The sequence below is a fragment of the Seriola dumerili genome, unplaced genomic scaffold, assembly GCF_002260705.1.
Source record: "Seriola dumerili isolate Sdu_G_001 unplaced genomic scaffold, Sdu_1.0 BDQW01000621.1, whole genome shotgun sequence".
Lineage (NCBI taxonomy): Eukaryota > Metazoa > Chordata > Actinopteri > Carangiformes > Carangidae > Seriola > Seriola dumerili.
The window spans coordinates 965,435-976,476 of record NW_019174876.1 but is presented as its reverse complement, the minus strand read 5'-3'; the positions used below and the strand labels follow the sequence as shown (position 1 = coordinate 976,476).

The 11,042-nt window shown below is 38.2% G+C and overlaps 1 protein-coding gene across 1 annotated transcript; it reads left to right on the top strand.

The window, feature by feature from the left end:
- Positions 1-3,324: 3,324 nt before the first annotated feature.
- On the top strand, positions 3,325-9,319 carry LOC111236300 (zinc finger protein Gfi-1b-like). Its single transcript, XM_022764981.1, has 6 exons — positions 3,325-3,696; positions 6,596-6,904; positions 7,127-7,371; positions 7,895-8,014; positions 8,127-8,292; positions 8,772-9,319. Exons 2-6 carry the CDS (start codon positions 6,640-6,642, stop codon positions 8,948-8,950), a joined length of 975 nt encoding a protein of 324 aa, XP_022620702.1. The 5' UTR covers positions 3,325-3,696; positions 6,596-6,639; the 3' UTR covers positions 8,951-9,319.
- Positions 9,320-11,042: the final 1,723 nt, after the last annotated feature.

Sequence of the window (11,042 nt, the reverse complement as noted above, 5' to 3'; positions counted from 1 at the left end):
AAAGCATATTTCAAATTTAACTCTGGGCCCTGCGTTATTAAAACGTGTTACCATCAGTAACTACAGGTTTTGCCAAATCTACTATGACTAAAATCTAGAGGAATATAATTAAAATATTTTATTTTGGATTTCAGTCAAAAACTACATAAACTGTTTGTAGGACTGAGTTTCCTTCTTGAAAAATTAAAACTAATCTGAACCCAGATCAGTGCTTAGTGTCCTTAAACACATAAACACATTTGCACACTGCTGTTCAGTGATGGTGCTCTGTTCTCACCACTGTCTAAATACCACTCTATCTACTGTGATGAAACATTTTGATATGTTTGTAAATTACTTTTGAATATGGTACTAGCTGTCATCCTTGATATTATTTTTATAATTGCCATTAGTATTTCATTTTCTCCTGCTAACAGCATTACATGAGATGATAATGATTAAACATCATAATGTGCCATAAAAGTAGGTAGATTTACAAACTATGCTCAATGACTTCATGTGTGTTTAACAAGGGTTTCATCAACAAGTCAGCCACTACAGCCCTTCATTAAACAGCCATGTAATATAAAGTTGATTTTGCGTGGATTGTAAAACGATCACACTGTGTTGCTCCAGATGTATCGTGTTGAACCTGGAACGCCCACCACATGTTTTCCCTGATTTAAAGTGGGAAATGCAACAACACAGAGCTACATGATGAGAGTTTCTCCTTACAGACAGTCCTGATCCTGGTTAGTCTGGTGTAGGATTTCTCAGATTTATGTGCTGTATGTGACAGCTGTTTGATATCCACAGCATCATACCCAAGAACCTTGTCCACCCTCTCTCTTTCTCTCTTGCAGTTCAACTGATGTTGTTGTCAAATATATTAAATGACAGTAAAGATTATATAAATTCCAGTATGATGGGGAAAAAATACATTTCAGTGTTCTGTATCCTATGAATGATACAAAATAAACTTTGACATTGCACCTTTGCAAAGGCCTGATTTTGTTGCTGTTGTTTATTACTGGGTGATCATATTTACTCAAAGCTTTTAAGATGCAAACTTTTATACATTTTATCGATCTTGATTTTCTTCATTTCAGGTGCAGGTTCCACCACACTAATTGTTTTTTTACGAAGAGATTAGATGTTATTGTATATTTAGACACAGTAACTGCCAGGTGTACCTGTTGCAAGACTAACTGAACTAACAGACAAAGCTAACATTAGCTTGCTAATACATGACTTGTTTAGATTGAATAGTGAAGGAGGCAACATAAACTATGCTGTATTTGTCTGTTTAACAGTCATGTAAAATAATGTTTAAAAATGTATAATTACCTCCACCAAGGAGGTTATGTTTTCACCCGTGTCTGTTTGTTTGTTTGTTTGTCAGCAGGAAAAAGTACTGAGCTGATTTGCACCAAACTTGATGGAAGAATGGGACATGGACCAGGGAAGAAAAATTATTTTGGTTTTCCTTAACATTGTGAGATTTTCCAACATTTTCATCAATATCTCAGGAAGTAATGTTTGGATCTTGATATAAAAAGATCTATGACTTTGTATAGTTGGGTTTCAGTATCAATAACTAGCTAAATAGTATTGGTTAGATCAGTATAATCAAATATTTGCGACTCAACTGCACAAATACCACTAACTCTAAAACGTATACTTCTCAACATTTAAAAAGGATTATTTTTGGCACTTATGTGACAATTTGTGATGGTGCACTGACCTGTAGTTTATGCTAGAAAATCACTGGCTTGAAACTAGCTAGCAATTGGACTTTATACACAAGCATAGGAATGGAGTTGTGAGTAGCTGGTACAACCAAGTTCAGGAGAGCACAGTTTCGTCAAATACTGACACCCTAGGATGGATTTTGGGTTGGACAAAAATAAAAGTCAATATATTATTATTATTTGTTTTCAGATTAACATGAAGTGCCTGAATTCATCCACTCTCTTGACGTCTTCCCTTTGGAGCGTTAAAACATTTAAAACAGACTTTTGTGCTGAGACGGTTTTAAAATGAATCAACGTTTATTTCTTGATGCAACAGCCAATGTTAGGTCTTCCACTCCATCAAACTTTGACAATGTTATGTCTTCACATGAAGATTTCTTTGTTGTTACACAAGTTCAACAAAACAATATTCAATATTTCTCTAAATGCCAACAAATCTGACGAAAAGCTACAAAGCAACAATGCATTAGCCAGTCTCACAGACATCAATTTTACATCTAAGAGGAAGGAAGTACATAGTTTCGGGTATGCAGGTAACTGTAAAGAGGTGGGAAGTACATTTACTCAACTACTGTATTTCCGTTTTGAGGTACTTGTACTTTACCTGAGCATTTCCACTTTAAGTTACTTTGTACTTCTTAAGATTTTATTTTTAAAAAACATAGGATAATCTTATGAAATATTCTGCATAAATCAGTGGTTTCCAACCTAACCTCACAATACTTTCAGACTTCTCTACTCTGTCTGTGACGCTCAGGCCTACACATTCCTGAGTCCTTCATTTTTCAAAAAAGACTGTAAAAAGTAATTTCCTGAAACAAGTAGGCACTGTAGTTTTTGGCAAACATTACTCAAACAGGAGTAAACAGTGCGTTTGTTTGGGACTATTTTCAGCTGTGGATTAACACATCTGGTTTGCTAATAAATCTTTCTTTCAGCAGGATGGTGTATGTGGGACTGACTCAAAATAAACTACATTGCCCATGTTCATCCTAATGAAGCAACATGTCACCCAGTGCAACAATGTGGTTCACTGATGTGTTTTTTAGTAGTTTTTATGACAACAATGGAGCTCCATGTCACAGAGGAATAGGATATATCAGGGTTTAGCTACACAGACGATGCTTAATAGCAGGATCATTTAATTGTTGATTTTGTTTTTCTTTATGGGATTTGTTGTCAAGAAATATATAGATTATTCTTATTCGTAGTCTGCAAGCAGATTCAAATAAAAAAAAAAAAAAACCTTAGACTAAGAACAATTAAGGTTGACGAGATAATAAAACCAATAAAAACAAGTTGCCCATCCCGTCCCAAAACATCCTCAGGTTTCTCACATTTATTACACAGAGAAGTATTCACATTTTCTCTTTCCCGTGTGCGCTATGGTTTCGCTGAATTCTATAGAGGGGAATCTGTCTATTGCACCAGCCAGCTTCTTTTAAAGTTGACCTCAGTGGTCTTGTTTTGAAACACAACTGTGTCAACATAGTGTGTCAACACTTTCTGGAGAATTTTCAGCACATGTCGTCCGGCCCCTTCCCCTCACATCGGTTTTATCTGTCCTCCAAAGATTAATCTGATGCTGTGTTTAGTTTGCACATCACGGCAACATCTCCACAATGTGCACAGAAAGGTTTTAAAAAGCAGAGTCAGTCAGGTTCTGTGCTGCTGTGAGTGAGTGTGTAGTGTTTGTGTTTTGTGTGTGAGGAAACAGTGTGGTTAGAGTTGTCGGCTCAGAGGTGTCAGAGCTGAAACACTTCCTCATCCTTCTTTACTCTCATCACTCCGACCTGCAGAGAACTCCAACGGCTCACAGTCCACCTCAGAGCAGACTGACCTCATGTGACACACTGACTCACGTCGTCTTCTCTAACTTGATATAAGACTCCTCTCTCAGGAAAACTACTTGTGTGAAGTTTGTGTGTGACGTTGAGAAGCACTGGGGGGAATGTGAAAACTGGTGAGTATTTGCATATTTATAAACTATCTTCAAGGTTTTAGACTGCTACAGTTTTGGTTTGGTTAAAGTTGTTTTTTTATTATTATTTGTTTTTTCTTTTTAACATGATGATTTAAAAAATACTTTTGGACTGTTTGACCAGTGTAGATTTGATCTGTGATCTGTCTTCAACAGTGAATTCAGATGGCAATCACCCTGTTTCGTAATTATCTCCATGTGACTATGTGGATCATTTTCTCAAATGTTTCATTTATTAAAAAAGCAAATAATAACAATAATAATAACAATGTAATCTTTTAATCGTAAGTGACTCAGGCAGTTATCATATTTTCTTATACTGATCATCGGAGTTCATAAACATAATTGTTTACTAAAGCTGTAAACTGTTACTAAAGCAGCTCAAACGGCTGAAAAATAGAGCTGCTTATTTTATCACAACACCTTTGCTTTTCTGTAAATGTAATGACGCACACATTTCAGAAAGCTTTTCTAAACTTTTTATTTTATTTATCTGTTTGTTTTTTGCTACTAGTACACACAAAAATGCAACGAGACAAAAAGCAAACACATTCTTCAAAAATTCCCGATCACGTTGAGCTGCAGAAGATTCTACTTGAAAACGTCCGATTTTCTTTGATCATCGCTGAGAGAAAGTATCTTGATCAGAGCCCAAACACACAGCTGTGTGTATGTCAACCCAAAGTCACTGTAGAAATAAATCATTGGATGTACTGCCACTCTAAAATGAAAGACTGGCTGAACCGCCTTCCTTGAGCTGGTCGTCGAAGCAAACTGAGTGTGACAGGGAATACAGACAACTTTAAATCTAGGTCCATAGCTTATACTGTGATAGTGCTTATATGGTGGACCTTTGTTTGAATGTTCATATTGTGCTGTTCATTGTAGTCAATATTCAGCACCAGTTTGAGCATGTCATCCTTCTGAACTAAACAATACAAAAGACACAGATGTGATACCAGTCCCTCATTGCTGGATTTATTGTATAAAATGTGATTTAGCACATTAAAAGAAACCCTTTAATTCAGTCACATCAGCTTCAATTTCTAAAGTTTTATAGTACGTGTGTATGTGTATGTACAAACAAACAAGCAAATAACGGGCACACAACACATGCCAAAGAAAAAATCTTAACAACACTCACAGTAAAAATGAGATGAGAAAAACAAACTTTTAAGGAAATGTGTGTTTATAATGACATATAATACAAGGCAAAACGACCACTACAGATTTCTCCCCCTCTAAAAGAAAATATTTTCTCCAAAGATAGAGCGTACTCCCCTACTCATAAAAGTTGGTCTTAACTGATTTCCAAAACTGGGCTGTAGGACGTTTAAGTAGAGAATAGTAATTTTCTTCTCCGTGTTGATTATTTTACATCTAAGAGGAAGGAAGTACATAGTTTCGGGCATGCAGGTAACTGTAAAGAGGTGGGAAGTCCATTTACTCAAGTACAGTAGTTCCGTTTTTAGGTACTTGTACATTACCCGAGCATTTCCACTTTAAGTTACTCTGTACTTCTACACTGCAACTCTTATGGCAAGTGGAGTTACTCATTATTTTCAGATTAAGATTTTATTTTTAAAAAACATAGGATAATCTTATGAAATAAGATTAAACCTCATAATCTGTTCATACTGGTGTGTGTAGTCTCTGTAGTAATAAGTCTTTTATTTTCTGATGGGACCTGGGCAGTGTCTTAAATAAGTAGCCACTAATTTATTTATTTTCTAAAAAGACCATTATGGCAGGTCTCAAGATCTTTAAACTTGAAGTTTGAACATTCAGTCATGTCACTTTCTAGTTATGAGGTCTTACACCTCAGTGTCCTCCACTGAACTCCTCCACTGCAGCTTCACCTCTGCTCAAGTGCGAGCACTGAGTCATGAAATGTGTTGCAGTTAAGTGATATAGTTGCAATTCTCATATGACTGTTTGTGTCATGTTGTCATAAACCAAGTTTAGATCCAAATGTCAGTTTCAGTCAGACTCAGGCTGCTTTCACCTACAGCGTGAATGTCACTCAGAAGAGAAGCCCCAAATATGGGAGAGCCTGTCAGAGGAAGAACCATCTCTGCAGCCTTACTTTGTCAAGTAAGCTGCTGATGACAAAAAGGCGTCTGACAGGCCACCTGGAGTTTGTCAAGCAGAATTTAAACACCTGAACCAGAAGAAAAAGATTCTTTGGTCTGATGTGACAAAAACTGACTTCTGACTTCAATGCCAAGTGACGCTGAGGATTCTGCGAGACCGAGCAGCAATGATCAGAGCAACACAGAAAGCTCAGTGAGGAAAAACATGCCTGTTGTTCAGTGTCGTACAGGTCAAAGATTCAGCTTTCAGCTTGACGCAACATGACACATGTGACCAAACCAACGGATTCAGGATGAAAAATCTGCGCAGACCGAAGGTTCACAGCTCTGTATACAGTCTGAGAGAGCTGAAGTAAATCAGGTGTTTCGCAGTATCTTCATTTCTACTTTTGTTTTCCACTTGTTATTATAAATCTACACGTTTCATATAAAACAGATGACGTTTTTTTTTTCAAATTTCATAACAAAAGTGAAAAAAGTGAAAAGGTTTCAGAAACAATGCAGTAGTCAATATTTTGATAACACTTTTTCTCCGCTCAACAGTAGCAACATATGTACAGTATATTTTCGACCAGTATTTGCACAGATTCAACAGGAAACAAACCACTGAGTGAACAGTTCTGCTGCCCTCTTCTGGGCAACACAAACTTCTTGTCTACCCCTTTGGTCCTTTGGTGCCTGCCTTCAGTCAAAGCTGGTATTAACTACTGATATTGGAGCTGTATGTTTGAATGCCTTTATTAACACGGGCATTTATTTAATTTTATTTATTTATTTCCCCCCTCTAGATGACTTTAATTTCAGGTGTGGAGCAAGTCCTTCTCCCTCCTGAATGATGCCTCGCTCTTTCTTGGTGAAGCGCGGAGGGCTGCACCACCCTCGGCCCGCAGCAGGAAGCCCCAGCCCAGGATCAACCCCAGTAACGTTCAGCCAGCTAAAAAGAAAGATGGGGTCCTGGAACACATCTCTGGATTACTCCACAGCAGAAGCACCGTATATCAACACGGTGTCCATCACATTATTGCAGCAGGACCTTCCTGCTGCCAGTCCCTCTGATTGGAGTGGGAACCTTCAGCCACTGAGTCCCAAATCTTATGGTGGGTGACAGAGCTACTTCATGTTTGTTGTTCATTTAGACGGGCTTTTCATCACTAGAATGTCTCAAAAGACTTTAGATAGAAAAAAAACAAAAAGTGTTTCCTATATAACTACAAATAAAAGATTATTCACAGTGAAAAATAGTTATGGGTTCAAAGCAGAAGATGATGAACATTACAGTCTAACTTTTCATGATTTTACTTGTCTGTATTTCTTCTCAGACTGTAGACCTGCTCAGCCCTTCAGTCCTGTCGACTCAAACACCTTTAGCCCCGTGGAGAAAGTCAACTCAGGCCCTCCCACATCAGCGGTATGGTCCAGACCTCATGTGAGCTCAGGATATCCAGACAAACTTTCAGCGGGACTGGTAGACTTGACTCAGCACCCTCAGATCCTGAGGGAGACCAGGAGTAGTGGCTGCTCGAAGATCAGTGCTCCGAGACAAGAGTGTCCACTCTGTAGCAAAGTATGGCATCCCTCCATTACAATATGTTACATTTGTCTGACAGACAAACAACAACTGTGAAGGTTTACGACTCGGCCCCACTTGATGATTATTACTGCTAAACACATAGAACAGCTGAGCCTGATGGGAACTGTCGTTAGTTTTGTTGGTATACATTTTTTTTGACCTGATGGTGGTGCTGATGGAAAAGATAAAGGTTGACCAAAGTTATTACATTTCATTCTGAAGGAGACATGAATACATGCATCAAATTTCAAGTCAATCTATCCACTCATTGATGAGATATTTCAGACCAACTTTACCATCCTCCCTAAAGCCACTCAATTAGCATGGCTAAAAACCAAATGCACCTTAAGGGGCCAAAGATTCAACATTCAAGAGTCAAGCAGCCTCAGGAAATGTACTTTCCTTTACTTTACTTAAATGTACTTTAATTACTTTAAATGACAATTTCTAGTCCTGACATCTACAATTATGTCTGTAGTTTTTTCAGTGTTAAACTATGTTTATTTTGTCTTTGCAGATGTTTTCATGTCTGTCTAGTTTGAAGACTCACATATGCAAGAGTCATGGAAGCAAAGTGTCATCAGCACGCATCAAGTCCAGCAGGACAACTACTGCGCAGTCACCATGCAGGGGCAAGGTCAGCATCACATTTCTCTTTAAAGTGAATTATCTGGTTACTTCGGACAATTTAATGCACATATGATGTTGCAACACTTCTGAATCCATAACCACAGTGCCTGTTGTTTTAGGAGAGGACGTTTGGCTGTACGGTGTGTGGGAAAGTGTTCAAGCGCTCCTCCACCCTCTCCACTCATCTGCTCATACATTCGGACACTCGGCCGTATCCCTGCCAGTACTGTGGCAAGAGGTTCCACCAGAAGTCTGACATGAAGAAACACACCTTCATACACACCGGTGGGTTGACGTGTACCCTTTGGTTGTCCGAGTCCACATCTGACATCACTCATATAAAATTATTAAAGTGAACCGCAGTTTCATTTTATATACATCACTAATGTATTCAGCACGTAGCCCTGCCTTGCGTTTAAACTCAAGTGAACAGTGTTATCTGTGACTCAAACTAATGTTTATTGTGTTAGACATGAGTGACATTAATCTTCTGCAAAATGTCGGAATTCCTTGAAGTTATTTCTTAACATCCATTGGTTTGTGCCCCTGAAATATGAGGTTTTCTTTAAATATCTTTGGTTTTCAAAATGTTGGTTGGACAAAACAAGCAATTTCAAGATATACAGATATGTAACTGAATTAAATAAGACGATATATAATAATTTTACGTACTATCCTGAAATGTTAGAGCACTATCTGTTTCATCTATATACGGCCCGAATTTCCTGTGTATTCAAATGACCTGTGCTGTGTTTGTGTGCCAGGAGAGAAGCCCCATGTGTGTCAGATATGTGGGAAGGCATTCAGCCAGAGCTCCAACCTCATCACCCACAGCCGCAAACACAGGGACGACCGGCCCTACCGCTGCCCTCGCTGCCTCTACAGCTTCCAGCACAAAGGGGACCTGCGGCAGCACCAGGAGCAGCACTGCACCTACCGCTGACTCTGACAACAGCAGAGTCAACGTCTTCAGCCTTTTGCAATAAGCGGTGGAAACACCTTCAGGAGAGAAAGCTACTGACTGTGTTGTTTTTATGACCATGTCAAATCTTTTATCCAAAGCTATAGTAGTTTTATATTTTAGATTTAACTTTTAGGACATTGAGGAAAGAAAGATACTGTTCTTACCCTGCTCACAGGTTTCCAGTGCAGTAATGGGAGATTATTTCATCGCTCTCGCAGCAAAACAAAACTTGGAAGCAGTGGTTGACTGTAATCTACTGTGTACTTCTTGAGTTGTAAAAATCCAAGTACTAGCCTACTAACTATTCTCTCATGTGTTTTATATAAATATACAAGAGGTTCACGGTTATTGGTGATTTTCTTTTATTTAAATGAATAGCATGTCAAGAGCTAAAAACATGCCATCATGTGGTTCTTAGCTAAATAATGAATGTCATCACTAAAGATGACAGAAGACTGAATTCAGTTTGAATTAGAGCTTTTCAGCGAAACACTGTATATTTCCCACATGGTTCATCAATCTTCTCTGTGATCTGTGGTCATGTGGCGGCAGAACTCCAAGGTTTATGTGCTCACACCTTGTAGAAAAAAAAACAGGATTATGGCATCGCTGCATCAAACTGTATCTGTCTTCCCATGAATGTATTGATATAGTTACACTGCAGATATGGATAGATGGTTAGATTTAAGAAAAACTTAATGATTACTTCTAAACCATCAGATCAAATCAGCTTTTGTATTTCTCAGCTGCAGGGTTTAAAATTGTCCTGCTGAGCAGTTTTATCTGAAGCTCCAGTGGGTTCATGTGACATATTTCAAGGGTGACAACATGTAATCCTTTCAAATGAGATTTTTGGTAATTGTATGATAGAATTTAGAAAATACCACAGAAAAATTATAATATTTTTCATATATTAGCAGGAAATACAAATATTCCAGTGTTTCCTCTGCAGAGAGGTCCAGGTTATGGGTCCCAAGCGCCCTCACAGTTGAAAATCAGCAGAAGAGTACCATTTGCTATTTTCTCCTTGGATTGTCAAGATGAAGCTGAGTATGAGACCTGTGACCAACAGAGCTGCTGCACACTGATCCTCTGTTTCCGTCGCAGGATGGGCGTATTTAATGGTAAATTTCCCCCGCTGAAGCATTCCTTTCCTTTTTCAGGCCTGGATAGTTTACTGATGAAAAAGAGGAGGGAAAAAAGAACCATGTGATTTACAAGAAACAGCTCCCACTGACTGTAACAGGCACAGGCAGGGCAGTTTTATTTATATAGCCCCATTCAGACACAAGGCAATTCAAAGTGCTTTACAGAGGTATGGAAATACATTAAGAAAACTTTTTTTAAAAAAAAACAAAAAAAAAACAATTTGAATAAATAATAAAAATTAAATAAGACATTAAGATTTCATAAAATCAAGTAAGAAACTTGAGGACTCTTTAAGATGAAAACTTCTTTTTCACCTGAGTGGACACTCTGCTATGAAATGTCATCTCGGCTCAGAGGCAAACAGCACTACAGAACCGATGGACACAAGTGCACCACAGGTTTTAATTACACCAGGGTCACTCTCTATCAGCTACCACAGAACATTTTTCCTACAAGTGCTATCTCACTGGGAACTTGCACCTTGCATAACCCAAAGTTGCGCTAGAAATAACCACCCTCTTTGGTGGTGCTGTGGCTTTCTTCTACACGCCTGCACATTGAAGATAGATAATCAATACATGATGACAAAGCATGAGGACCTGAAAGGACTTTACAGTTACATGTCCAACACATCCTCAAAAACAAGAGCCACAGTAACGTGTGGGTACACAGCATAACACTTTAGTAGCTTTAAAAAAAGTAGCTTTTTTTATTGGTTTACCTTTTTCTTTGTTTACATTCATTACGGAGGAGACATTACATATGAAAATCAAGACCATCACACAGGTTTTCTTTCCTGTGACAGATAATGAAACTAGAATGCCCAGCTCTCTCTGACCTCTGGAAATACCACAATTAAACATTTGCTCTTTCTTAACAGGCACACCTATATCAAATAGGTAGAAACACATACCCTCAATTA

Coding starts and splice junctions, on each gene's coding strand:
- LOC111236300 (XM_022764981.1), top strand. CDS start 6,640: ATGATGCCTCGCTCTTTCTTGGTGAAGCGCGGAGGGCTGCACCACCCT. Junction 6,905..7,126: donor ACTGAGTCCCAAATCTTATG/GTGGGTGACAGA, acceptor ATTTCTTCTCAG/ACTGTAGACCTGCTCAGCCC. Junction 7,372..7,894: donor AGTGTCCACTCTGTAGCAAA/GTATGGCATCCC, acceptor TTGTCTTTGCAG/ATGTTTTCATGTCTGTCTAG.